General features: G+C 43.3%; 2 protein-coding genes across 3 annotated transcripts in view; both read right to left on the bottom strand.

Moving 5' to 3' along the window:
• ube2h (ubiquitin-conjugating enzyme E2H (UBC8 homolog, yeast)) overlaps positions 1–6,030 on the bottom strand; it is a 38,282-nt gene extending 32,252 nt beyond the window's left edge. For both annotated transcript variants that reach the window (XM_029742416.1, XM_029742417.1), the window contains exon 1: positions 5,773–6,030. In XM_029742416.1, the coding sequence (XP_029598276.1) occupies positions 5,773–5,825 (53 nt within the window). In that variant the 5' untranslated portion in view covers positions 5,826–6,030. The remainder of the gene's footprint in view (positions 1–5,772) is intronic.
• Positions 6,031–9,957: 3,927 nt separating this feature from the next.
• zc3hc1 (zinc finger, C3HC-type containing 1) lies at positions 9,958–18,856 on the bottom strand. The gene is made up of 10 exons (XM_029742149.1): positions 18,688–18,856; positions 14,360–14,462; positions 13,951–14,101; positions 13,702–13,785; positions 13,371–13,498; positions 12,991–13,139; positions 12,285–12,552; positions 11,873–12,088; positions 11,335–11,550; positions 9,958–11,018 (listed from the first exon to the last, which is right to left on the bottom strand). Exons 1-10 carry the CDS (start codon positions 18,822–18,824, stop codon positions 10,947–10,949), a joined length of 1,524 nt encoding a protein of 507 aa, XP_029598009.1. The 5' UTR covers positions 18,825–18,856; the 3' UTR covers positions 9,958–10,946.
• Positions 18,857–27,611: the final 8,755 nt, after the last annotated feature.

The following is a 27,611-nucleotide window of genomic DNA, read 5'->3' as shown; positions in this document are numbered from 1 at the left end:
ATCCTGATTAACTCTCAAGGAAAATGTGTCACTGACTCAGTACAACACAAGATGCGCAACATCAGAAAAAATGACGTAAGGAAAAAGCTGACTACATTGAAGTTCCCTACATGTTTAAGGGCACCTTCAGAAAAGTTATCTTCCCTTGTAGCGACTGCAAGTACAACTTCAAATCAAAGTTTTTGTCACATGCGCCGAATACAACAGTGAAAAGCTTAAAGGCTCTAACCATTAGTGCAAAAAAGGTGTTAGGTGAACAATAGGTAAGTAAAGAAATAAAATAACAGTAAAAAGACAGGCTATATACAGTAGCGAGGCTATAAAAGTAGTGAGGCTACATACAGACACCGGTTAGTCAGGCTGACTGAGGTAGTATGTACATGTAGATATGGTTAAAGTGACTATGCATATATGATGAACAGAGAGTAGCAGTAGCGTAAAAGAGGGGTTGGTGGGTGGCGGGACACAATGCAGATAGCCTGGTTAGCCAATGTGCGGGAGCACTGGTTGGTCGGCCCAAATGAGGTAGTATGTACATGAATGTATAGTTAAGGTGACTATGCATATATGATAAACAGAGTAGCAGCAGCGTAAAAGAGGGGTTGGGGGCACACAATGCAAATAGTCCGGGTAGTCATTTGATTACCTGTTCAGGAGTCTTATGGCTTGGGGGTAAAAACTGTTGAGAAGCCTTTTTGTCCTAGACTTGGCACTCCGGTACCGCTTGCCATGCGGTAGTAGAGAGAACAGTCTATGACTGGGGTGGCTGGGGTCTTTGACAATTATTAGGGCTTTCCTCTGACACCGCCTGGTGTAGAGGTCCTGGATTTCAGGCAGCTTAGCCCCAGTGATGTACTGGGCCGTACGCACTACCCTCTGTAGTGCCTTGCGGTCAGAGCCCGAGCAACTGCCGTACCAGGCAGTGATGCAACCAGTCAGGATGCTCTCGATGTTGCAGCTGTAGAACCGTTTGAGGATCTCAGGACCCATGCCAAATCTATTTAGTTTCCTGAGTGGGAATAGGCTTTGTCATGCCCTCTTCACGACTGTCTTGGTGTGTTTGGACCAATCTAGTTTGTTGTTGATGTGGACACCAAGGAACTTGAAGCTCTCAACCTGCTCCACTACAGCCCCGTCGATGAGAATGGGGGCGTGCTCGACCCTCCTTTTCCTGTAGTCCACAATCATCTCCTTAGTCTTGGTTACGTTGAGGGATAGGTTGTTATTCTGGCACCACCCGGCCAGGTCTCTGACCTCCTCCCTATAGGCTGTCTCGTTGTTGTCGGTGATCAGGCCTACCACTGTTGTGTCATCTGCAAACTTAATGGTGTTGGAGTCGTGCCTGGCCATGCAGTCGTGGGTGAACAGGGAGTACAAGAGGGGACTGAGCATGCACCCCTGAGGAGCTCCAGTGTTGAGGATCAGCGTGGCAGATGTGTTGCTACCTACCCTCACCACCTGGGGGCGGCCCGTCAGGAAGTCCAGGATCCAGTTGCAGAAGGAGGTGTTGAGTCCCAGGATCCTTAGCTTAGTGATGAGCTTTGAGGGCACTATGGTGTTGAACGCTGAGCTGTAGTCAATGAATAGTATTCTCACATAAGTGTTCCTTTTGTCCAGGTGGGAAAGGGCAGTGTGGAGTGCAACAGAGATGGCATCATCTGTGGATCTGTTTGGGCGGTATGCAAATTGGAGTGGGTCTAGGGTTTCTGGGATAATGGTGTTGATGTGAGCCATTACCAACCTTTCAAAGCACTTCATGGCTATGGACGTGAGTGCTACAGGTCTGTAGTCATTTAGGCAGGTTGCTTTTGTGTTCTTGAGCACAGGCATTATGGTGGTCTGCTTGAAACATGTTGGTATTACAGACTCAATCAGAGACATGTTGAAAATGTAAGTGAAGACACCTGCCAGTTGGTCAGCACATGCCCGGAGCACACATCCTGGTAATCCGTCTGGCCCCGCAGCCTTGTGTATGTTGACCTGTTTAAAGGTCTTACTCATGTCGGCTACGGAGAGCGTGATCGAAGTCGTCAGGAACAGCTGATGCTATCATGCATGCCTCAGTGTTGCTTGCCTCGAAGCAAGCATAGAAGTGATTTAGCTCGTCTGGTAGGCTCGTGTCACTGGGCAGCTCGCGGCTGTGCTTCCCTTTGTAGTCTGTAATAGTTTGCAAGCCCTGTCACATAAGACGAGAGTCGGAGCTGGTGTAGTATGATTCAATCTTAGCTCTGTATTGACGCTTTGCCTGTTTGATGGTTCATTGCAGAGCATAGCAGGATTTCTTGTAAGCTCCCGGGTTAGAGTCCCGCACCTTGAAAGCAGCAGCTCTACCCTATCAGCGCTTAGGGTTAAGCCTACTGTACCTTTGGAATACTAGGCTAAGTGTAGGCTACACCTATTCTCAATACTAAGTGTCTGCATTCAAATATAAAAATGTTCCTTCTAACAGCTGAAATAGCCAACAATAGCTCATATTTTTGACAATGTGTTTAAGAACAAGAGGAAACTTTGTTCAACTCTCTCCAAGTCTTTTAAACCATAGTTTGTAGTCATCCCGTATAGCGACAGTGATATAGATAATAGCCCATTGTACTCAGTTGGTTGTGAAGTCCTGGGGGCTTCCAGTTCAACAGCCAGGGTAAATTACAGAATAATGAGACTCTCAGATCCTCACAAGCACCACTTCCTACACAAGTGCACCTTCACAGATCAATGCAAAGCCTACATGTTGTTGAAAAGATGCCTATCCAGTGAAGTACTGCCCAGGCAGGTGAAAGAGGAGTGAGGACACAGGGTTAGGCTTATTCCCACTAGACGAGATGCTGAGAATGAAAAACACCGGTCAACCAGTACAGTATGTCACCAATTACCTGGAAATATTCAGGCAGTCAGTGTAAGTTAGCTATAGCAGTCCTATATAACAGTAGATAGAAGTGGATTTACGTAGTAGATTATAGGTATTTCACGTTGCGGGGATTACTGATGCTAGATCCATTGCCACTCAGACAGCAAGCTTTTGATGTGGTGTGAGTGATCAAGAGGGAGAGCGAAAGGAGAGAAACAGAAGAGGGGGAGACAGAAGAGAGAAACAGAAGAGATGGAGACAGAAGAGGGAGTGCGCCTACAGCAGCATGAAGTGTAACAAGACATTCCATACCTCTACTGGGACTGTTTCATTCAATCTGAAGGACAGACCTGACCTATTCCATGGTATGGAGGTAGGTGCCAACGTCACAGGCAGATCCACATTTTGTTTTCTGACTTAGGAAGAGTTTCAAACCCTATGCTACATGGCCAGGTCATTCTGACATGAAGTCCCTATTGAGCCTGCTCTAGATTTGTAAGCTCTCTTGTTGCCGCAGCAAATTAAGCGTGTGGTTTGTTCTCAGCATCAGACAGCCCCATAAGAAGTCCCTCTCCAAAGCTGGTGTTAATTTCGGGTTTTGGTTACATGGGGGAGGCTGTGGTGATGTGGCGCACAGAGAGAGGACCGTGCTGTGCAGCCTACTGCAGGGACACACTCCACACAAAACAGCTGCTCACTTTCCCTGACCCCAACCCCGCTAATACACAAACAAGGACAACTCAAGCTTAGATGGAGGTCCGCACAAGCGTGCCACGCATGCACACAAATAGCATTATGTCTTGAACATATACCCCACACACAGGTCCTTGTATGTGATTGTACAGGTGGCTTCCAGTAAGAGTAAAACTGCTCTGACCCGTCACAGAGAGATCTTCAGAGGACAGTGGGGGTTCACTTCACAGCACTACACTCGTGCGTGCTCGCAATACACTGTCATGGCTTTCATGCAGGCTACAGACAAGAGCCGAAAACTAGCTGAAACAAATGCGGTTGCTAGTAAGGAGCACTTATACAAATGCCTTAGGGAGGACGGCACAATAAATAAGCCAGTGAGTAGCAGGCAGGCAGAATTCAGCATGACTCAAAACTATTTAGTTTGAAAATGGCAAAGTAGGCCTAACGATAGAAGTGACCACTATTCACATTTAACTCCTGCAACTACACACTACAAGGATAAAATAAAAAGGCACAAGTAGGCTAAAAGCTTAACTAGAGCTACAAAAGGTTCAGCAGCAAGTATTGACTAGAAGCATTTTCATTCTACTCAAAACAAGAAAAAAACTGCCTTTGTTCAACAACTTTTTCGACTTTCAGCAGAGGAAGGGCTTAGTCTTGTTTGTGGTTTTCTCCAACCCCCTCCTCCTACCCCATATTTGAACAAGAACTGAGGTCACTCAATCAGCTGTTCCTAGTCCCACCCTCTACTGGTTTCCGGGTAGTAACAGACCTACCCAATGATTAAACTCGCTTCCACTGCAGGGCACACTGGGGACAAAAACAAAACTTGTTCTCCCCCCCACTCTGGCAGGGAACTTCAATAGGCCTAGAATATTTTTCAATAACTTTGCACTGCACTTTGGCATATATAAAGAATATTAACTTAAAAAAACAGTTTTGTAAATGGGAGTCCTGTTGCCTTTGTTCTTTTCTTAGTATATGTATTAAAGGCAGAAAAGGATCGATAACAAAATGGGAACTCTCGAGCTGTTGTTGAATGCAAAAGTAAATAATTAAACAGCGCACAGCTCTACGCAGGTCCATGAAGCCCCACAAACCTAGATGGTTAAGCCGTAACTCTAGCCAATGGTTCTTCAGTGGTTATCGAAATATGAGCATAACCTTCTCTGCAAACTATTCTATTCCGCAATGCAGCCATGTTATGATAGATACAAATCCAATATTTCTGCCTACCTAGCAAAGCATACTTAACAGCTAATCAAATAAACACATTGGTATTTTCGTGATTGACAACAAAGCTGTTCATATTTCTAATGGAAATGACAAAATAGCTAGCTATACTTCGAAGAGCACCAAATCTCAGATATGGCTCACGGTAAGTTGTCGTCGAGACTCCGTGATAGTCGAAATAAAGCAGTTTTCATGTCGTAGCGTTATGTAAACAAGCGTGATAAGTCAACCTGAAAATGTGATAAAAAGTACTTTAGCTAATAGCCTAAGTGACCGCAGGCTTGGACTTGAGTCTTAATCAATGTTCGTCATTTCGATTCATAATATATACAATTAATAAAAATCGTGAAGTTGAAATGGCATTTTCCACTAGGTAAGTTAAGGTAGCTAGCTAGGTCAACTCGAGCAAAACAACAGGATGTCCGTTTGTGTAACGATAGCTAGCTAGCTGGCCAACATTTTTTTTATATGGGCTTGTTAGCTACTGTAACCACGTCAAAAATACTGAGCTTTGTTTATACAGCTGGCTGGTTTGAAAAACAAACAAATTAACGTTATACTCCTTGTTCCAACATTTTAAATGGTTTTAAAACAAGATAGCTCAAGCTAACTAGCAGGTAATTAGCAACAAACTTGGCAACAGCACATTCTATCAGTCTCTGTGCCTGGTCTGGTTAATTAGCTAACGTTAGCTAGGCATCATAGCTAACTGTGGCATGCAATTCATTAAGGTAACGTTAGCTAGCTACCTAAGCCAAGTTATCTACTGTAACGATAACTAGCATTAGAAATACACATTTTAATAGACATAGTTAACGTTATTGCCATTAAACGTGAGCAATAATCAATACTATTAATTTATTATACAAACTATGCATTTCAAGCAGCTGTCATTACTAGCCATCTGTAGCAAAATGGAAAAAATATCGCTAGCTAACTAGTGTAAAACGTTAGCAGCTAGCTAGAATTCTTCTGTTGTTTATGTTCTGAAAGGATACAGTTTCACCACGTCAGTATCCATTCGCCTTTTACCCGGACTTGGAGACGACATTTTTATATTCCACTGTAGAACACCAAGTTGTAAAGTGATGGCAGCTCAAACGTCTAGCTGTAATATCCCAAAGTTTACATCTGCTTTCGTCGCAAATGCGTATAACGAAATCTTTCCACGTCCCCTACTCTATCTGCAGCAAAGTATAGCCCTTCTCTCTCGCTGCCGAGCTCTCACTATCCTGAAGCTTCTGCTATCCCTCCGCCGATTGCGTCATATACAGGAGACAAATAACGTCAACATAAATGGCAAAATTGTGTTAGTAGTCTTTACAGATTTATCAACGTAAAAATGTTTGATGGACAAGCTGCCACATAGCTAAGCTATTATGACTATAGACTGAGATTTTAATATGAAAATAAAGTGTTTGTTTAAAAAAAATAAAAAAAATAATTGGAAATGGCACTCCCTGTGAATTGTCTCGCTCCCCCTGCCAGAACCCCCCCCCCCCAGTGGCGGTTCTAGACCTTTTCCACTGGGGGGGCCAAGCTGGGGCCAGTTGTACTGTTAGAGGGGCCAGTTACATTAGACATTGTTGTCATATCGTTTTCTTCACTGCATTGCAGGCATTAGCAGGCAAAAGACCATGTTCCGCGTTGCCACTGTCTAATAACGGATGTAAAAAAAGAACGATAGCAAAAATTTGTTATGTAAAAATTATTTCATACTCCACATTTAGGGGGGCCAGAAGGGGGTCCAAAATTGTTGTCACAGGGGCATTGGCCCCCCCACCACCACCACTGCTAGTGCCCCCCCTTCTAATTTCCTTAATTTTGTGGCTAGTCTCAAATACTTTCTGTGGTACACATCAGAGTCAAATACTTTCTATAGAACAAAGTATTCCATTTCACGTCAGGATAGGCAACCAAAATGAATAATGAATGTATGTGTGTTATATTAAACATAGAGGGAGTAAAATGTTGGCAAGCAATAAACATTTCAGAACAACTATGGCTGAATTATTATCCTTACACCTTCAAAAATATTAGTCGAATAAGACATGGGAGAGATGACGAATTTTGTCAAAGAGATTCATTTATAGACTAATACAAATCAGTAGCGGATTTAGGTACGGGCAACATCTTGCCAGAGGCGGCACAGGGCGTCCCCGGTGCGGGCGCTGAAGGGGGTTCGCCCAGGGCGCCATACAAGCTAGAACCGCCACATACACTTGAAACAAATATCCAAACCGAAAACTGCAGACAAAAATGCTTTCTGCTACTAAGATCAGTGAAATGTAGGCTAAACTGACAACGGAGTGAAGAGCAGAAATCTCAACTAGCAAGCAAGTCGCAGCAATGAAGAACTCGAAGGGGGGTAGAATTCTGGCAGAGGGGAGATTTTCGGCACAACACCCTTCTCACAAGGAGTATTCCATTACGTACCGCCGGACAGCAGGATCTCTTTCCCCACAGTCCAGTGCAAACTGCACATCGTGTAGTCCACCCGCAACCCCAATCCAGCCACAGCCACACACACACACACACACAGAGAGAGCCTACTCATCAATCGCAAGGTCAAAGGCACTGCAGAGGAAAAAGAAAATACCAAAATAGAGCAGAGGGCCTCATAAATCACTGTGCTTCTCCAGTTCAGTGTCAGTGTGTGTGAGGGGGAGCAACCAGAGAGTTGCTGGCATCCTATCCGTTGTGCCCTTGAGCAATGCACTTAACCCCCCACAACAAGCCCCCTCTCCAAAACCTGTATATGTACAGTACCAGTCAAAAGTTTGGCCACACCTACTCATTCAAGGGTTTTTCTTAATTTTTTTAACTATTTTCTACATTGTAGAATAATAGTGAATACATCCAAACTATGACATATATGAAATCATGTAGTAACCAAAAAAAGTGTTAAACAAATCAAAATATGTTTTATATTTCAGATTCTAAAAAAGTAACCACCCTTTGCCTTGACAGCTTTGCACACGCTTGGCATTCTTTCAACCAGCTTCATGAGGTAGTCACCTGGAATGCATTTCAATTAACAGGTGTGCCTTGTTAAAAGTTAATTTGTGGAATTTCTTTCCTTCTTAATGCGTTTGAGCCAATCAGTTGTGTTGTGACAAGGTAGGGGTGGTATACAGAAGATAGCCCTATTTGGTAAAAGACCAAGTCCATATTATGGTAAGAACAGCTCAAATAAGCAAAGAGAAATGACAGTCCAACATTACTTTAAGACATGGTCAGTCAATCCAGAAAATTTAAAGAATTTTGAAAGTTTCTTGAAGTGCAGTTGCAAAAACCATCAAGCGCTATGAAACTGGCTCTCATGAGGACCTCCACAGGAAGACCCAGAGTTACTTCCGCTGCAGAGGATAAGTTCATTAGAGTTACCAGCCTCAGAAATCGGCAATTAACTGCACCTCTGATTGCAGCCAAAATAAATGCTTCACAGAGTTCAAGTAACAGACATCTGTTCAGAGGAGACTGTGTCAGAATCAGTCCTTCATGGTCAGATTGCTGCAAAGAAACCACTAAAAAGACACCAATAAGAAGACTTGCTTGGGCCAAGAAACACGAGCAATTGACATTAGACTGGTGGAAATTTGAATCCAAATTTGAGAATTTTGGTTCCAACCACCGTGTTCTTGTGAGACGCAGAGTAGGTGAACGGATGATCTCCACGTGTGTGGTTCCCACTATGAAGCATGTACTGTAGGTGGTGTGATGGTGACACTGTCTGTGATTTATTTAGAATTCAAGGCCCTTTGTTTAACACTTTTTTTAAGTTACTACATTATTCTATATGTGTTAATTCATAGTTTGTCTTCACTATTATTCTACAATGTAGAAAATTGTAAAAATAAATAAAAACCCTTGAATGAGTAGGTGTCCAAACATTTGCCTGGTACTGTATGTCTTTCGGAGGGGTTGGGTTAAAAGTGGAAATCAAATTTCAGTAAGTCCTTGTGTGTAATTGACCAATTAAGTGATCTTAATTAAATGGGTGTTTGAGTATAAAAGCTTGCATTGATCGTTGATGCAATAAAAAGCATGCTTGTCAGATTCCTCATCCAACAAAACTTGAATATCTTAAGTTATGTATTTTGGTTCCGAGTTCAGGAATATATTATTTTCATGGACACGTCCTTCTCTGCTTCCAGTTCAGACAGATTCACCCCCATCATGTGGCATATTTGTTTTGACTCCCCTTCTCTCCCCCAGCAGTGAATGCACAGATGTTGGGTGGAAACTGGCAAGGCAGACCCCAGATAGCTAACATTGACAGTCCTTTGGACACAGCCTCTCTCTTCTAAATAAAATGACCAGAAAGGACATCCCCATTCAAGTCAACATTCCTTGATGGGATCATTCTATTTCTATGGCCTCTCCCCCAAAGCAACACTAAAGGGGAAGCCAGGCCACAAAACAGCGTCGCTGACAGGTTTGTTTTAGCTGCACACTTAGTACCTTTCCAGGATCCCTTAATGTAATATATGTTAAGGATTTCTACCATCTTTCCCACAGTTGAATTGCCATGTTTTTCTTCTCTAACGGCTTTCTCTAATATATTACGTTTGTTTATATAAGTCAGACTAATAGGCTACATATTATGCCTCAACCTGAGTAGCATTACTAGTACTAAGCTTGGCTGATTCTGAGATGTGAAGGAAAACACTGCACATGTTGTCTGGTTTTAAATGAGAGCAGACAAAATGGCCACCAGGGAGGACCCTGAAATGCAACTCTTCACTGCCACTGTTATGGATAATGGGCTGACCATGAGTACCTCAGTGTGGAACCACAGGACAGCCCGGGAAGAGTTAGGGCTATTGTGTAGGTCATAGACGCTGCTGTGAGAAGACTAAGGGCCACTCAAAACCAGGGCCTGTATCCACAAAGCACATCAGAGAAGGAGTGCTGGTCTAGGATCAGTTGAGCTTTTTAGATCATAATTGACAAGATTATACAGGCAGATCCTAGATCAGCACTCAGATGCTATGCAGATACAGGCTCAGATCCAAGCTTTGTCCTCCAAACTACTTATTAAGACCACATTTATTGGAACAGTGCCATCGACATGTTCCCTTTTGAAGCTGCATTTGAATTTGTCATTAGTTTAGCCTTCCAAAACAAATTGGATATGCCGTGGGAACACATGAAAATAAAATGCAGAGTAAAAATAAACATGCAGAAAGAGGAACATTTTATTAAATCCTCTTAGGAGAGTAAAAGCACATGCACAGTAGAAGGGACTGCATTGGCTAAGAAAACCACAAAGGCAAATGGAATGAAAGACTAAATCAATGTTATCCCCAAACATCCTCTAATTTCTATGGCAAATGATTTGTTCTACCTGGTTTAACATCTACAATTAAAAGATTTCCCCTGCTCACTCCCTTTAGCACTTTAGACTTGCAAACAAACAAAACCAAAAAGCTTTTTCAAAGTTTCTAAAAATATTTGTGTAACAAAATTGCTTTGCAACAAAATTTAGTATGCGTAAAGTTTAGAAATCCTATATCTACGTCTTTATACTCTCTGGAAAAAACAGCACTGAAAAAAAATGACTTCCTCACAGCTTTTAGGGTAAAAATGTAAATAAATGTTTACACTTCTACATGACGGAGTATACCCTTTGAAGATAACACATATGACTTTTTTTTCCAGTGTAAGCCAGATGGCTCTTTCTCACGGGGTAGATTTCAGAGTCCTTGTCCCTCATATATTCCATAGACACACGACAGGACAAGAGCACATGCGGTCTTCATAGGAGGTAAAACAAACGAGGCAAGGCACTGGTCTGAGACCAGGCAGTGTCCGTGTGCCGTTGCATTCTGTGGTTCTAAGTTTAGTGTAAAGTCAACCCACTTAAAAAAAGTAAACTGCATTCAGAACAGAATTTCCTTGGTGGGCAATGTCCGTGAAAAACTCATCGCTTTCGAACCATGCAGCCGGGCAACATTCCAAAGTTCATTGGCAAAACCATCCTCATCGGTACTTCAATTCATACCAACCCCATTCCCCCCCCATGATTGTAAACCAGACTTAACGGATGGGAGAAATACACAGATATGAAACCACTGTCAGTGAAACTAGTACAGTACAGCATACCACAAGGAAGAATATCAATGGAGAATGTCATGATGATCCTGTCTCTGGGGTGGAGAGGAAGACCTTACTGAGATGGGGAAGATACCTGCCACTGACGGAATATAGCAAACACTCTTTTAGACTTGTCATGTGGACCCTGGAGGAAAGAGGGAAGTGTTAGAAGTGAAAGCTTGCTCATATAGCAGAGTTATGACCAAATGCTGAAACTGTAACAATGCAAAATACATTGCTCCATTGTAGAACATAGCCATGTCAACCCTTCATATTGTCATAATAGTATGCCGTTTTTGCAGACGCTTTTATCCAGAGTGACTTACATCATTCAGAGCATACATTTTCATATGGGTGGTCCCAGCAGGAATCAAACCCACAATGCTAGAATTGTTAGAGCCATGCTCAACCAAGTGAGACACAGGACCACCATTTTACCACATCCAAGTTTTGATTCTCACCTGTAGGGGACTGGCTGCCTTGTTTGGGCTGAAGCACTTCTTCATAGGGAGGAGGAGAGTGAGCGCGGCCCTCCAGCCCTGCTGGCGCTCTCCCTCTTGGCCCAGCAGGGGTACACCACCAGTGGGCTGGGTGTTCTCCTTGCCTACATTCACCCAGGGGCACCAGTCTCTGTGCTGGGCTAGTGGGTCAAACACACTCCTATGCAGGGGGCCCTCCTGAAAACAAGAGAATGGAGAAAGTCAATAGGTGACTGTAGCATAGGTTGTGGCATAAGTTGTGGCACGCACTGGAGTAGGGTGAAGATAGATGCTGCTCATGGGTCAGTTTAGTAGTTTAACTTTACCTTGAAGTGCATTCCCCTCACCCATGCACCCAGTGGCCAAGATCAGTTAGAACAAGGCAGACATTTATAGGAAGGGCGGTGTTAAAATAGATGATGGATTTGTCTGTATTATATCTGCTACAGAGTACACACACACATCCCAGGTCTGGACAATCCCGACACACCTGGTGTGAACACGGAGAGTAAAGGCTTACAGGGCTACTGGCTGAGGAGAGGCACATGCGTTTGGGGTTGCGTTGGGGGCTGGAGCCCCCCGAAGCAGTCCCCTCGCTCCCTGTCCCCTCCCCCTGGCCTCGGCCCCCGGTCATGGGCCTCTTCCCCCTGGGCAGAGGGCCGGGCTGCTCCTCGCTGGGGCTGGGAGAGTCCCTGCTGCGGGTGCGGACCACCATGGGGGACAGACTGCCCACCGGCTGCCAAGACACAATCAACAGAGAACTTTAACAAACAGATCCATGACTAGAGGTATGAGAGTCCATGTTACAACATTCTGAAAGCTACAAAGAACCGAGAAACTGGGGAAACGGGTTTGCTAGAACTTCCAACTCATCCAAGTGCCACCCTAACCTATTCGTCCAGTTCAAGTGGCCTGCCTTGCCTGAAACCTACCTGCTCTGAGCCTCTGGTCTTGTCCTGGCTCCGCAGCCCCCTGCGGTAGGGAGTAGGAGAAGGTGAGGGCGAGGTGGGAGTCTTCCTGTCCCCCTGAGCCTCGGGTGCAGGCAGGGGTGTAGATGACGTCGGGGTGGTGGGAGACTTTGGGACGTCTCCCTCTACCTCTTTTCCTGTTCCCTCCATCTGGTGGAAGTTCCACAGACCCACTTTGCGCATGCAGAAGGAGCAGGTGAGGAGGGGTAGGCTCATGGCCTGCAGAGCTGGGCTGCAAAAACAGCAAGAGGAGAAGGTGGAAACAAACCTATTAATAGAACATGAATACAGAGGGGGGAAAAAACGAGTTGAGTTAATATGCTAAGCTGCTTTTTGCTTTCCAAAATTAAAAGTTAAGACAAGCAAATGTTTTTAACTTTCCTACATGGAGATGCCAATTCAATAAAGGCTTTTAAGTGCCACAATCTGGTAAGAGTGACCTGGTATTTTTCTAATGTTACAATGTTTCGCCTCTACATTTTTTTGTCAATAAAAAGGAGATTGGTAGAGCATGGTGTTTGCAACACCAGGGTTGTGGGTTCGATTCCCACGGGGGGCCAGCACAGAAAAAAAATGTATGAAATTGTATGAAATGTATACATTCACTACTGTAAGTCGCTCTGGATAAGAGCGTCTGCTAAATGACTAAATTGTAATTGTAAATTGTAACCTTCCAGTCCAGCCACAGAGGGCCACGATGCAGGCAGCCACCTGAACAGCCAGGGCCTCAGAGGTGGACTTCAGAGGGGACCTGCCCTGCTTCTTCTGTTCATCCTCAATCAACTGCAGTAGAATGCCAATCACATCCTCCGTCAAAGACTGCAGGGAAACAAAGTGGTGAGATGGGAGGGATTCTCTTTGTGCAAAGGATAATGGATCGTAGTGCAAGAAGCCATGTGGGGAAAAAGCTAAACTGCATTCCCAAACCAAGGGTTCATAGATAGACCTCCACAAGGGGAAATGGCTAGCAGCGGAGGCTAGTATCTGGACAGAGGCCGTCTTTCTATAGGTGATTCATTGTTGTGTAGGAACATGGCTCGCCTCCCTCACCATGGTTTTAAGCTGTTCTGGCTTCATGGCAGGTAGCTGCTGCTCCAGGAGACAGGTGGTGTGAAAGCGCTCCAGGAAAGCACTGAGCAGCACTGATGGCTCGTTCGCCGGGACAAGCCAGAACCGGTCTAAAACGGCAATACAACATCACGGTCATGTGCAGTAAGGCACACAACAGAAATAAAAAATGACTGTTTCTTATTGGACAAGTCCAGGTAATCCCTCCCTGTTTCAGTACATCCATACAATTTCTTCCTTTTGTTGCCTAATGAACACAGACAAATGTACCCACCTCCATTCAACGAGAGGATTAATTAAAGTTTTGCATTACCTGGGCATGGAAAGTCTGGCCAAGGACAAAACTTCTCATGCTGTGTCTGTAGTTGTCTAGTTATCTCTGCTATCCGGGAATCATCTATGGAGAGGAAAGAAGTAGGGGCAAACATTATTTCAACCGCTAAATGTATTTAGGCACAAAATTAATGACAACATTCTGTGTTTCCAACAATAAAAAAAACAAAGGCTTTTGCAATAATGGTTGAAAGTTCAGCAGACGTGTCAAACCGGTTGCTCTGCTCACATTTCTGGAAGTCCAAGGTTGGCTGTAGTGATGCACAGAGGAAAGCCTGGCAACTTGAACATTTCAACATGTCACATCCCACGTTGATCCAGCCATAGCTGGCACACTTCAGGGGGGAGAGAGCCCGGGGCTTTCCTGCCCATCTCAGACAGTGCTCCCGCTAAGGAAACGTTTTACAAAGTTTACACTGCACACTAGAAATTATCAAAATGAGCATTATGATTAAACAAATGTGAAAAGTTATTTTCTTGATGAAAAATGTGAAAAGGGGAATGTAGGCAATGTTATTAGTGTGTAAAAAGCAACGAAAAGGGTGTGCTGTACAACTACAGTACTACTCAAAAGGTCATTCACACAACACTTTGGCAGTATAACATGTCATGTCGTGGCTTGGATGCAGAAAGGATATAGAGTAGGACTCCACTCTTGTGAAAAAGGCTTCTTTGTTAGACGCTTCACAAGGAACTTGACTGTTGCCGTTTGGTGCCACCTTATCCAGCTCCCCCTGAACACTGAAATTCACAAGAAGAAAAAAACATTTCACAGAAGGAATTTGCATTAGCTATAGGGCTAAACCAACATTCATCAAATACAACAATTCGTATAGGGTAGTTTAAAAATGTTCTGTATGATATTCTGTGTCGCGCACGCTCGCAAGTCAGCAACATCTCACGTACACAGTGTACCAACCATAGAATTAGAATACGAGAATTAACCTTCTTATGATGGATAAAGGTCAGCCATTTTGGTCAGGGAGTTGGTCAACCATGGTTTGCCAGTGCTGTCATAACATAGCGTAAATTATAAACTGGATGGTCGAGCCCTGAATGCTGATTGGCTGAAAGCCATCGTATATCACACCGTATACCATGGGAATGACAAAACATTTATTTTCACTGCTCTAATTATGTTGGTAAACAGTTCATCAATAGCAATAAGGCACCTGAGGGGGTTGTGAGCCATGGTATATTGGCCATATATAAGACCTGTGTCCAAGCACTCCACGTGTCATCGTACGTAAGAACAGCCCTTAGCCGTGGTATATTGGCCATATAAACGCAGCAAAAAAAGAAATGTCCCTTTTTCAGGAACCCGTCTTTCAAAGATAATTCATAAATATCCAAATAACTTCACAGATCTTCATTGTAAAAGGTTTAAACACTGTTTCCCATGCTTGTTCAATGAACCATAAACAATTAATGAACATGCACCTGTGGAACGGTCGTTAAGACACTAACAGCTTACAGACGGTAGGCAATTAAGGTCACAGTTATGAAAACTTAGGACACAAAAGAGGCCTTTCTACTGACTCTGAAAAACACCAAAAGAAAGATGCCCAGGGTCCCTGATCATCTGCGTGAACATGCCTTAGGCATGCTGCAAGGAGGCATGCAGATGTGGCCAGGGAAATACACTGCAATGTCCGTACTGTGAGATGCCTAAGACAGTGCTACAGGGAGACAGGACGGACAGCTGATCGTCCTCGCAGTGGCAGACCACGTGTAACAACACCTGCACAGGATCGGTACATCCGAACATCACACCTGCGGGACAGGTACAGGATGGCAACAACAACTGCCCGAGTTACACCAGGAACGCACAATCCCTCCATCAGTGCTCAGACTGTCCGCAATAGGCTGGACTGAGGGCTTGTAGGCCTGTTCTAAGGCAGGTCCTCACCAGACATCACCGGCAACAACGTCGCCTATGGGCACAAACCCACCGTCGCAGGACCAGACCGGACTGGAAAAAAGTGCTCTTCACTGACGAGCTGCGTTTGTGTCTCACCAGGGGTGATGGTCGGATTCGCGTTCATCGTCGAAGGAATGAGCGTTACACTGAGGCCTGTACTCTGGAGAGGGATCGATTTGGAGGTGGAGGGTCCGTCATGGTCTGGGGCGGTGTGTCACAGCATCATCAGACTGAGCTTGTTGTCATTGCAGGCAATCTCAACGCTGTGCATTACAGGGAAGACATCCTCCTCCCTCATGTGGTACCCTTCCTGCAGGCTCATCCTGACATGACCCTCCAGCATCACAATGCCACCAGCCATACTGCTCGTTCTGTGTGTGATTTCCTGCAAGACAGGAATGTCAGTGTTCTGCCATGGCCAGCGAAGAGCCCGGATCTTAATCCAATTGAGCACGTCTGGGACCTGATGGATCGGAGGGTGAGGGCTAGGGCCATTCCCCCCAGAAATGTCTGGGCACTTGCAGGTGCCTTGGTGGAAGAGTGGGGTAACACCTCACAGCAAGAACTGGCAAATCTGCTGCAGTCCATAAGGAGGAGATGCACTGCAGTACTTAATGCAGCTGGTGGCCACACCAGATACTGACTATTACTTTTGACTTTAACCCCCCCTTTGTTCAGGGACACATTCCATTTCTGTTAGTCACGTGTCTGTGGAACATGTCCAGTTTGTCTGTTGTTGAATCTTGTTATGTTCATACAAATATTTACACATGTTAAGTTTGCTGAAAATAAACTCAGTTGACAGTGAGAGGACGTTCCTTTTTTTGCTGAGTTTACCATACCCCCTCGGGCCTTACTGCTTAATTATACCACGGCATCGTTGAAAACTTGTTTCTGATTGGCTTGAAGGGCATTCCAGAGCGTGCATTATTTCCCTATAATGCACAGTATATTTGTATGGTAGAATTCAATGGCCATAGTTCATGTTTTGTTTGAGCTGCTTTTGAAAGCAAAAGTCAAATTGAAAACAGTTTTGGTATTGTTGAATTTGATTATCATAATAGCAAGCCAGGACTGATGGTTTGGTTAGCTAAACTAGCAAGTCTGTTTGGTGTCGTGGAAATTCTAACCAATAAGGAGAGACTTTGTTATTTCTTCAAACAATTATACTTTAATATCGACACATTTTTGCAATAATGGAGCTGGTCAACGACCACCCAGAAGTGATCGTTGAGAGTCTGAATAATACAGAAACGCAAGGGGTTTATATAGAAACCCAAAAACTGCTTAGTCCTTGGTTGGTTCCACCCATCCCCAGCAGCCCGGGGCATCATAAGCTGCCTTGTTATCTTCTTGTGCCTATGTGTATTGGTTGTGTGAGATCATAGCGCACAAACAAGTGATAACAGCAGTTCCGTTTCTCCTTTCAGTTCAAGCTAGCCTCTGTTCTCTTCATATCTCCACACAGCTGTGCCCTTGGAAGATAGCAAAAGAAAAGGATAGACTCCAGAACTGTGGTCACTCTTGTCTAAAGCTGTGTGACCAAGTTACTCAGAAGCAAAGCTAACAGGTTATTCTGTCCCTCAAGTTCTCTCTATCCCGTAGTCGCTAAGAAAGTCCTTGACTACAGGCCTAGACCAGCTGAGGGGAGTGGATGTGTAAGAGAGGAGCCAACCCTTTACAGAAGCACAGCATCAGTAGTCATGAATATCCCTCACTATTTGTTAAGCATATAGTTGTTAACTATTAATATTAAACAAATCAGGTAAATACTTCATTTCTCTCACATTGGTTACCATGGCAACTACTGCAGCTATCTAGTAAACTTGCTAGCTACTTCAGTGGAAGTTTAACACATTTCTAGTGGCAAATGTGTTAAATTATAGCCATGGTTTAAAAGGGATAATAAACTCGGGGCTGTATGCGTTCTCTGGAAAATAACGCCACTCCGCTAGCACATCGTTAAACACACCTACCACATCCTTTATTATCTTCAATAGAACATATAGCCCCTTGTTGATCATCCCTTTCATAATGCATTTATCTGCACTGTGCGTTTGTTAGCTAGCTAGCCAGATCGTTTTAGAGGTTTTAATATACTGACAACATTCCATTCAAACAACCCAGTCAATCCACAGCCAGACACTGTCTGGAATCAGTTCATGATAAGACTTAGACAGGTTGTAAATGCAACAAGTACTGATATTGTATCATATAATAGCACTCACATCTTTCCAAGTAACAAACATTTAGATATTTATGATGGTCTGTTTACCTATATTTTAGAGGATATTTATACACAACATTGGTATAAAACCTGTATATACTATTTAAATGATGTGACAATATTTTAGGTTGAGAACAATTACACGATTTCTGATATAACACATACCGTACTTCTATTTTCCTGCTTAAGTAAAATTAGGACTATCCCTCTACTGCCGTTCATTCCAATTACACTGGTTTGGATTTCTCCCTGACCAATATGGATGCCATTTTTACCTGATGCTGGTACTTCGAGGGTTATAACATAGCCACTCCAGTAATTTGATAGTTACAAACCCTAATTTATGTACACACATGTGGACCCATGTGAGCAATCAAACATGGTCAAACAATTACAAAAACATAACCAAGTTCACACTCGAAGACATTGCATGTTACTACTACAGTGGTGCATGCAGCAGCTACTATGAAAACAATGCTGCAATTAAATGTCTTGATCATTTGTGATTATTATTTACATTGCATATATGATTGACCGTTTACGTAACATAGCCAGCTATAATGGCTAGACAGTATTGTAAATAACAAAACAGACAAACACAAATTAACTGTCGAGTAAGAAAGGCATCAAGAAGAAAAAAAAACCTGTCTCGATAAAGTGTGCAACTTGCTTGCTAATGTAATGCAACATGTGGAAACTAGATCCGTAACTCGGCACCTAGTTAGCTAGATGGCGAGCCAGCCACAGTAAGCTAGCTAGCTAACTAGTTAACGTTAGGTCCCTAAAAAATTGCATTCATTAATTCTCCAAAAACTTACCCATTTGATCTGTTTTCATCCGACAATACACCTGCGTTGAGAAGTTCACGGACTTTCTCTGGAGATGCTAAAACAGATTTTAATTGTCTGTTAGGAGAATTATCAAGACGATTTCCACGACTGCCAAGGGCCGCCATGATCGGTCGGTGCTAGACGCTAAATCTTCCCCCCTCAAAGAGGAACGCTATCTGTTCCGCTTGGGATAATGCCCTGCTTAGATTTCAACTCAAGTGGCCAATGTTTACAAGTCCATATAAAATCTATTATATTCTTCTAAATGTACCTTTGCTGTAGGCTACTGTCAAAGTCCATACACTGTAATCGTTATACTGTGACAGTGCTATTTACCAAATATATTTTTTAACTATTTCCTTGTGAAATCCTTTGACTTGGTGGTTAAATTATGAAATTCTTGAAGGGAGAATCCACTCCAAAATGTATCTTTCAGTATTTTTTTTCACTAGTCCACTGTTGATTCAGTTCCAAAATGTTTTGCATGTCAGCAGTCAAGTTTTCAAGATATTGGACTTGAGGGAAAATGTTGTTGTCTGAAGAGATAGCAATGAATTGTACACATCCCTCCAGGTGACTGTGACCTCCTCTTCAGACCAATTGGCAGTACGCCCAGAACATTGTTTGGGAACCAAAATCAGTATCTCAGTTTCAAGGTTCCAGCTTTGAGAGAAGAAGCCTCATGAGGTGTCAGTCAGTCACGTGCAGCAAACAACATTAAAGATAAATAATGAATAATGTAAATCATGCTTATATGACTTGTTTGTGTAGCAGTATAAGAGGACTGAAATGGAACACCCTCTTCAGAGTTTTCATCAAGCTTGGATTGAGTTTGTGAACCTCTCTGGCCATTATAATAAAGATTGATTCGTTTACATTGAGTTTGAGTCCTTAGTGGTGAATTTCCACGACAATCCTGGCGTCATGAACAGGATGTTTGATCTTCTCGACGTGATCCTTCAGTGAAGGTCTGAGAGGGAACACCGGTGGCACATTCTTGAGAAGGCGTAAAGGGAAATTCCCGTCTCACTAAAAGAGGGTGAGGACCCACCCGTAACAGACCTCAACTGTTGGACGCATCTGGGAGGAAACACAACATCTACGAAACCTAGAAGGACAACTCAACTGATTTCATTAAGTCAATTTAAATGAATGTGTAGAAGAAGAAAAAATTACAACAATAAAACCAATAAAACTAAACATAAAAATGAAGAAAGGTACCATAGTCTTTATTTTTAATGTTTAACCTTTATTTAACTAGGCAAGTTAGTTAAGAACAAATTCTTATTTACAATGACAGCCTGCCCCAGCCAAACCTTAACCCGGACGAGACTGGGCCAATTGTGCACCGCCCTATGGGACTCCCAATCACGGCCGGTTGTGATACAGCCTGGAATCAAACCAGGATCTGTGGTGACGCCTCTAGTACTGAGATGCAGTGCCTTAGACCGATGTGCCACTCGGGAGCCCGAAAGTCTTAAGAGAACGCTATAACTAGTCTTAGGAAAAGGCTAGAGTGAGGGAAGGAAAAGCCCCACTGACAATTGTCTTTAGGCATTTATGAGAAGTGTCTACGTGGTCTGAGAATCAATGATAATAGCACGAGGTTATTGAGCACGAGGTGCTATTTTATATGTATAGGAAGTAGCGGCAAGAGAACCGTTGAAGATACATATGTATGCATAGGAAGTAACAACAAGATAATCGTTGAAGATGCATAAGGAGTAATAAGGGAGATTACTGAATGTGTTTGGGAATAGTACTGAGTGAATGTGGATGTGAGTATTGTGTGATTGACTAATTAACTGAACAGGAGCTTAGCCCCGGTGGGAGAGTTCTGTGAGTGTGGGATGACGTGATAAACTGGATGTTTTTTCTAAAGAGTTCAACAAAGGATTTAATATGGGAAAGGGAAATAGTAAGAGTAGGATGGAGGATCCATGCTGGGAACCAAAAGGGCCGTGTAGTGTAATGGATAAAACATTTGTTAGGGGGGTACTGACCTGCTGTATTCGGCACACGTGACAAATAAAGTTTGATTTCATTTGATTGGAACCAAACATAAGACTGGACCAGGTGGACAGATGGAGATTTCTGTGAGAGACCAACTTGAAGAGAAAGAAGGAGAAGAAGCCTGGCTGGCCTTTCTCCGAGGGCAACCTATTCATGGGGCCCCCGTTGTATCCGCCACTACCAAATCCTCCACCAGCAAACGGAGATGGTGGCCTCCCACCCCCTCATAACCCACTTGAGGGTGGGCCTGTTCCAGGCGGAGGAGCCGTTAGATTAGGAGCTGACGGAGGGAGAGACTGGAGCTGCTACAACTGTGGGAAGTTAGGGCGTTTCTCAAGGCACTGTCTTGGAGTAGGAGAAGGCCAAGGAGAGTGGCCGTCACCACCTGTTGTCGTGCAGGTGGACAAACCATTTTGAAGAGGAGGTGGATGAGGGGCTACCAACCGTGGGATGAGGCGGAAACAGAATAATAAATTAATGAAGAAAACAATGATGAAGAACCAGAAGAGACCTGTCAACTGCTAAAATTGACCAATTTTGTCCACCCAAAACCCCTTTATTGACATTTGAGCTAATCAAACATAGAATTCTGCCCTGTCTGTCCCCCTCAAATAAAAAAATGAATTTATCTGTTGCCTGTACTGAAGAAGGATTGTCATTGGGATCGAGAGAAAATAGAATCTTCCCATGCCTGATGAACTGTTACTATGCTGGGCACTTGAATGATCAACATGTTGACGGACAGCTGAGATAGCAATCCCTTGCTTCCCCGTTGAATGTTAACAGGGAAGTGTTTGAACACCTACATTCTACTGCTGCTGTTCCCTCATGTGAAGAGGACCCTGAATACCAACAGAGATAGTCAAAACAAAAAGAGAAAGATGAGATAACCATGAATGGGATATACAGAGGAGAAGACTTCGTAGCAGCTGGAGTGTTGCTGACGGATAATATGATGAGTCTGTATGAACTCCCTGGCTCTGTTCCCCACTGTAGCTTATCAAAAGCTCCTGGAACACAATGGAAAGATGTAGCTGTTCGGATAAAGAAAGTGATGGAAACAACTGATTGAGTGGCTTGGGAAGAAGAGAGAAAGAAAGTGGTCAGCTCCAACAGCAACTTTCTATTCCCCACACTGTGCAACTGCAATGACAACACCAAGAAAATAACCGATTCCCGTTGATCAATGATTGGCTAAAAGATATACCTGAAGAACTGTGGGCTAAATCAAAGACCGACATTGCACGCATGAAAAGAGCTGCGCAAGTTGTGGTTGTTCCAAAAAGCACCCACAGACCTTACAAAGCTCAGTACCCTCTCAGCAAAGAAGCCAAAAAGGGTATCAAATCAAATCCAATTTTATTTGTCACATGCGCCGAATACAACAGTGAAATGCTTACTTACAAGCACTTAACCAACAATGCTGTTTTAAGAAAATACCTAAAAAAATAAACAAATAAAAGTAGTAAATAATTAAAGAGCAGCAGTAAAATAACAATAGCGAGGCTATATACAGAGGGTACCGGTACATAGTCAATGTGCAGGGGCACCGGTTAGTCGAGGTAATTGAGGTAATATGTACATGTAGGTAGAGTTACTAAAGTGACTATGCATAGATAATAACAGAGAGTAGCAGCAGCGCAGAAGGGGGGGGCTATGCAAATAGTCTGGGTAGCCACTCCCATTCATAGTGCGTTTGTTGAAAGAGGCGCTCTGGTTGTCTTCCCTAATTCGCCATGTAACAGACCCATTTTTCCCTGTTAGGAAACAATCTGGTGATTATCGTGTTGTGCAAGACCTTAGAAAAGTAAAGATGCTGTAGATGCTAGAGCACCCCTGATACCTAACACTGTTTATCCCAGGTGTTTATCCCAGGTGTTTATCCCAGGTGTTTATCCCAGGTGTTTATCCCAGGTGTTTATCCCAGGTGTTTATCCCAGGTGTTTATCCCAGGTGTTTATCCCAGGTGTTTATCCCAGGTGTTTATCCCAGGTGTTTATCCCAGGTGTTTATCCCAGGTGTTTATCCCAGGTGTTTATCCCAGGTGTCTCCATGTAGTTGTTGTTTTTCACTAATTGATTTAGCTAATGCTTTCTTTCTTTTCTCTTCTTCTGTTGCTCCTGGAGGGAGTATTTTGGTTCAGTATGTTGACCGTTTGTTGGTTTGCTCACAATCAGAAGAATTATGTCACAAGGACGCTCGGTCGTTGTTGATTTTTTTGGCAGAAAATTGTCATAAAGCTTCCTCCAGTTTCCCCCAGTAAGATGCAATTATGCCGAAGCCCTCTCCAAAGATAGATATTTGGTCATGAGTCATGACATTACTTCTCAAGGTTGTGCCCTCTCCAAAGATAGATATTTGGTAATGAGTCATGACATTACTTCTCAAGGTTGCGCCCTCTCCAAAGATAGATATTTGGGTCATGAGTCATGACATTACTTCTCAAGGTCGCGCCCTCTCCAAAGATAGATATTTGGGTCATGAGTCATGACATTACTTCTGAGGGTCGCTCCCTCTCCAAAGATAGATGAGAGGCAATTAAAGCTTTGCCTAAACCTGTTATGCCCTCTCCAAAGATACAGTACCAGTAAAAGGTTTGGACACACCTACTCATTCCAGGGTTTTTCTATGTTTGTGGATGCGGGTGCTACTACCTCCACTTTTAACTAAACTTATTCGTTGATATCCCAAAAGATGAGATATTAAACCAATGAGTAAGCAGGCAAATTGAGGAGAGGGCACTCCCAGGAGGAGTGGGGGTCTGACACTGCCTCCCAGTCTATTTTGTCTCAGGTGCCAGAAACCTTATGGATATAATATTCCAATGACAGTGGACTGTTGATACCAGAAAGAAACTCTAGTCTAGATAGCTACTTTAAAAAGGAAGCTCTCTCCGAAGTTTATTGCTCCCCTTCTGAATTGGCCGATGTATTTTATAATTTTGGCGCATTACATATGAATCTCAAAATAATAGACATTTAATGAGTGTGAAGCAGAAAGTGAATATCCAACAGAAATTGGTAATAAATATCAAGAGTAGACTTAAATGCAAACAATGCCTTCCAATAAGGAAAAAGTTATCATGTTTGTTTTGTTTGTTTTTAAACCTTACAGTGGCGGTGAAAGCAGAACACAGTTTGATAGTGATCCGTGTGCATTAGCAGTAGTGATTGAGAGGGTCTTTCCTATTGGGAAGAAGGGGAGGGTCCTTGTTGAAGGAAACAGATATGAAGACTAGTGAAAGTAACAAAGTGAATGGTAATATTAGCTTTCAGATAGCGCTCTAATAAGGCAATGTCTTAGTAATTTGAAGGAGTAAATGTTTCAATACAAGGTCACATGACGAACAGAGGGATTGAGCCTTGGGACTAATATAATATTAGAGGCTGCCATCTGGTGTTTTTTTTTTAAAGATAAGCTTCCTGTGGACCAATAGATAGTGAACGGTACTCACTGAAAACAGGCTGTAAGGGACACAGTGGGAAAATTTGGGACAGAGGTATGAATAATTGAATAAGATACGTTTTTGACAATATTCTATTATTATTACTCAAGTCGATAGTTTGAATATACCAGTGATTTAAGTAAGACGGTAATGTCATCTAAAACAATCATCTGTTTCCATGACGTGGAACAGTGTCCAGAATTGAAGTAGATCCAAGGAAATGTTTTAGTACCGAATACTGAGCTGATAAGTCAGCACCAACTTTTTGAAGGCCCTAGCAGATTTTCTAAAAAACAGGTTTTATATTTTGACTAGTTGATGTCACAGGAAGTTCGTACAGAACAGGTCAATGCAACCCAATTGTGGTAAGAGCTTGGAAACAATCTGAGTCTACAGATCCAGAGTGAAGGGTTTGAAGGTATGAAGTGTTTGGTTTAATGTGTTGATTTCGCTTACTTTAATAGAAGAATAGAACCTCCTTTGATAGCTTAAAATTGAACGATAATTATCACAGAGTGTTAAAAGGAGGGAAAGTGAGGGAAAGTGTTGTTGTCTGAAGAGATAGCATTGAATTGTACACAGCATCTCCTCTCCCTCTATCTTAGTTCATGCAGTTGACTGTGACCTCTTCCTCAGACCAATTGGCAGTACTCCCAGAACATTGTTCTGGGAACCAAAAGTAGTATCTCAGTTTCAAGGTCCCAGCTTTGGGAGATGAAGCCTTGTGAGGTGTCAGTCAGTCACGTGCAGGAACCAACGTTTTAATGATGAATAATGAATCATGTCAATCATGCTTATTTGACTTGCTTGTGTAGCAGTATAAGAGTACTGAAAGGGAATGCCCTCTTCAGAGATTTCATCAAGCTTGGATTGAGTTTGTGAACCTCTCCGACCGTTATAATGAACATTGATTCATTTACATTGAGTTTGAGTCCTTAGTGGTGAACATCCATGACAGACTATCGGGAAGCAAAGTGTCACCGGCCACAACAACATGATGCAAAATGCATCATTAGAAGGATCAGCTAGGCCCGCGGGCACACTCCCTGAGGAGGGCTTTGCACTCATAGACTAATATTGCTAGCAATTAAATCATTTCCTGGTTATTAAACCTCGAATAGTTCGCATAATTTCAGTTAGTGAGAAAATAAGCTAGTATAGTGTAGAGAATCATTGTACCATCTAAACCACTGTGACATATATTTTCCATAACCAAAAATATTGTATTTTCAGCTATTTGAAGCTGGTGTACAAAACCAAGGGTAAAATTATGCAAAAACAAAACTAAAAAACAGAAAGTATATAAAAAGCGCACATAGAACAGCTCTACCGCTTCTTATACTTGCTTTCAAGTAGAATGATAGATCTATAACTCATGTTTATATGTGAATTTTGTCAGGTTACATATTTAAGCAATAAGGCACGAGGGGGTGTGGTATATCGCCAATATACAACGGTTAAGGTATGTTCTTATGCACGACGCAACGCGGATTGCCTGGATACAGCCCAAACCCGTGGTATATTGGCCATATACCACAAACCTCTGAGGTGCCTTATTGCTATTATAAACTGGTTACCAACATAAGTAGAGCAGTAAAAATAAATGTTTTGTCATACACGTGGTATACAGTCTGATATACCACGGGTGTCAGCCAATCAGCATTCAGGGATCGAACCACCCAGTTTATAATGTCACTTTAAGCTTGTTTCAGGGTCAGCTAGCCAAATCAAGGCTAGTGGAATCAACTGGTTGTGCACAGCACATAGAGTTTTGTCATCATCACCACACATCAGATGTTACAACCTGTGACAAGGCTGCACAACTGGCCATTCTCCTTACAGATTTGATTGTTTATTGACAGAAACAGTGTGAAATGAAGGGGACACAGAGAGAAAGGAGATCAAAGTACGGGCCAGTAGGTGCCGGGATTCTTACCCACACATGGGTACCAGAGGCCAGTGGTTGACATGATCAACCAGGCTCTTTTGACTGAATCAGGGGTGAAATATACCATTAAGAAGTAAAGAAAGACCAAATCAAATCAAATACATTTTATTTGTCACATGAGTCGAATACAACAGGCGTAGACCTTACAGTGAAATGCTTACTTACAAGCCCTTAAATAACAATGCAGTTTTAAGAAAAATAAGTGTTAAGTAAAAAATAGATAAGTCAAATGCAAATAGTCCGGGTAGCCATTTGATTAGCTATTCAGGAGTCTTATGGTTTGGGGGTAGAAGCTGTTAAGAAGCCTTTTGGACCTAGACTTAGCGCTCCGGTACCCGCTTGCCGTACAGTAGCAGAGAGAACAATCTATGACTAGGGTGGCTGGAGTCTTTGACAATTTTTAAGGCCTTCCTCTGACACCGCCTGGTACAGAGGTCGTGGATGGCAGGAAGCTTGGGCTCAGTGATGTACTGGGCCGTACGCACTACCCTCTGTAGTGCTTTGCGATCGGAGGCTGAGCAGTTGCCACACCAGGCAGTGATGCAACCAGTCAGGATGCTCTCGATGGTACAGCTGTAGAACGTTTTGAGGATCTGAGGACCCATGACAAATCTTTTCATTCTCCTGAGGGGGAGTGGGCTTTGTCATGCCCTCTTTACGACTGTCTTGTGGTGCTTGGACCATGATAGTTTGTTGGTGATGTGGACACCAAGGAACTTGAAGCTCTCAGTCTGCTCCACTACAGCCCCGTAGATGGGAATGGGGGCGTGGGCGGTCCTCTCCTTTGTCTTGATCATGTTGAGGGAGAGGTTGTTATCCTGGCACCACTCGGCCAGGTCTCTGACCTCCTCCCTATAGGCTGTCTTATCATTGTCGATGATCAGGCCTAATATGAGTATTGTCTTCTCTGTTTGCAGTCTGTTGTAGCAAGTGGTTGATTTAGGTATAGGCGACAAGGGCAGCCGCCCAAGTCGGCACCTTGTTGGGGGCGGCACGGGTCGGCTGCAAAAATTTGGATTGGTGACATTTACGCGATCGGTTTTCTATCGCTCATTTGCACGTTACGTCAATGATATCATGTCACCGTGTGGGACTGTGGGTCAATTAACCTTGTCGGAGTGGGCGCACTGATTCTAGTTTGTGAGCTAGGCAGGCTACTGCCTGGGAAGGTCTACCACTCAGAAGTACGAGATGGGGAGGGGGCGGGGGTAGGTTGACCTCAGGTCTCCCCGCTGGAAGCCCAAGGTGGGGGGAGCAGTGGAATCTATTAAATAGTGCACCTCTAACTTTGTACAGTACTAATTAAATTAGTAAAATCAGTCACACTACGAAATGTTACCAAATAAACCACAATTAATTTATAATACTGTGAATATATAGTTTCACAGACATATTGTTGAAGGGGGGGGTTCCCCTCAGGAGCCATATAAGCTAGAACCACAACTGGTTGTGGCTGTAACTCTGGCAATAAGCACAGCCATCCAGGACAGGGAGGGTAAGGAAGTC

Source organism: Salmo trutta, chromosome 40, assembly GCF_901001165.1.
Source record: "Salmo trutta chromosome 40, fSalTru1.1, whole genome shotgun sequence".
NCBI lineage: Eukaryota > Metazoa > Chordata > Actinopteri > Salmoniformes > Salmonidae > Salmo > Salmo trutta.
The sequence above is the reverse complement of the archived record's forward strand: the minus strand, read 5'-3'. Positions and strand labels throughout refer to the sequence as shown.

Bases quoted from the DNA above. Each gene is read 5' to 3' on its own strand.
- zc3hc1 (XM_029742149.1), bottom strand. From the start codon at position 18,824: ATGGCGGCCCTTGGCAGTCGTGGAAATCGTCTTGATAATTCTCCTAAC. The intron at 13,786-13,950 runs GTGAGCAGAGCA...TCCTCTCCATAG, and splicing joins AACCTTGGACTTCCAGAAAT to ATGATTCCCGGATAGCAGAG. The intron at 11,551-11,872 runs GTAAGCCTTTAC...TCTTGTTTTCAG, and splicing joins TCTCCTCAGCCAGTAGCCCT to GAGGGCCCCCTGCATAGGAG.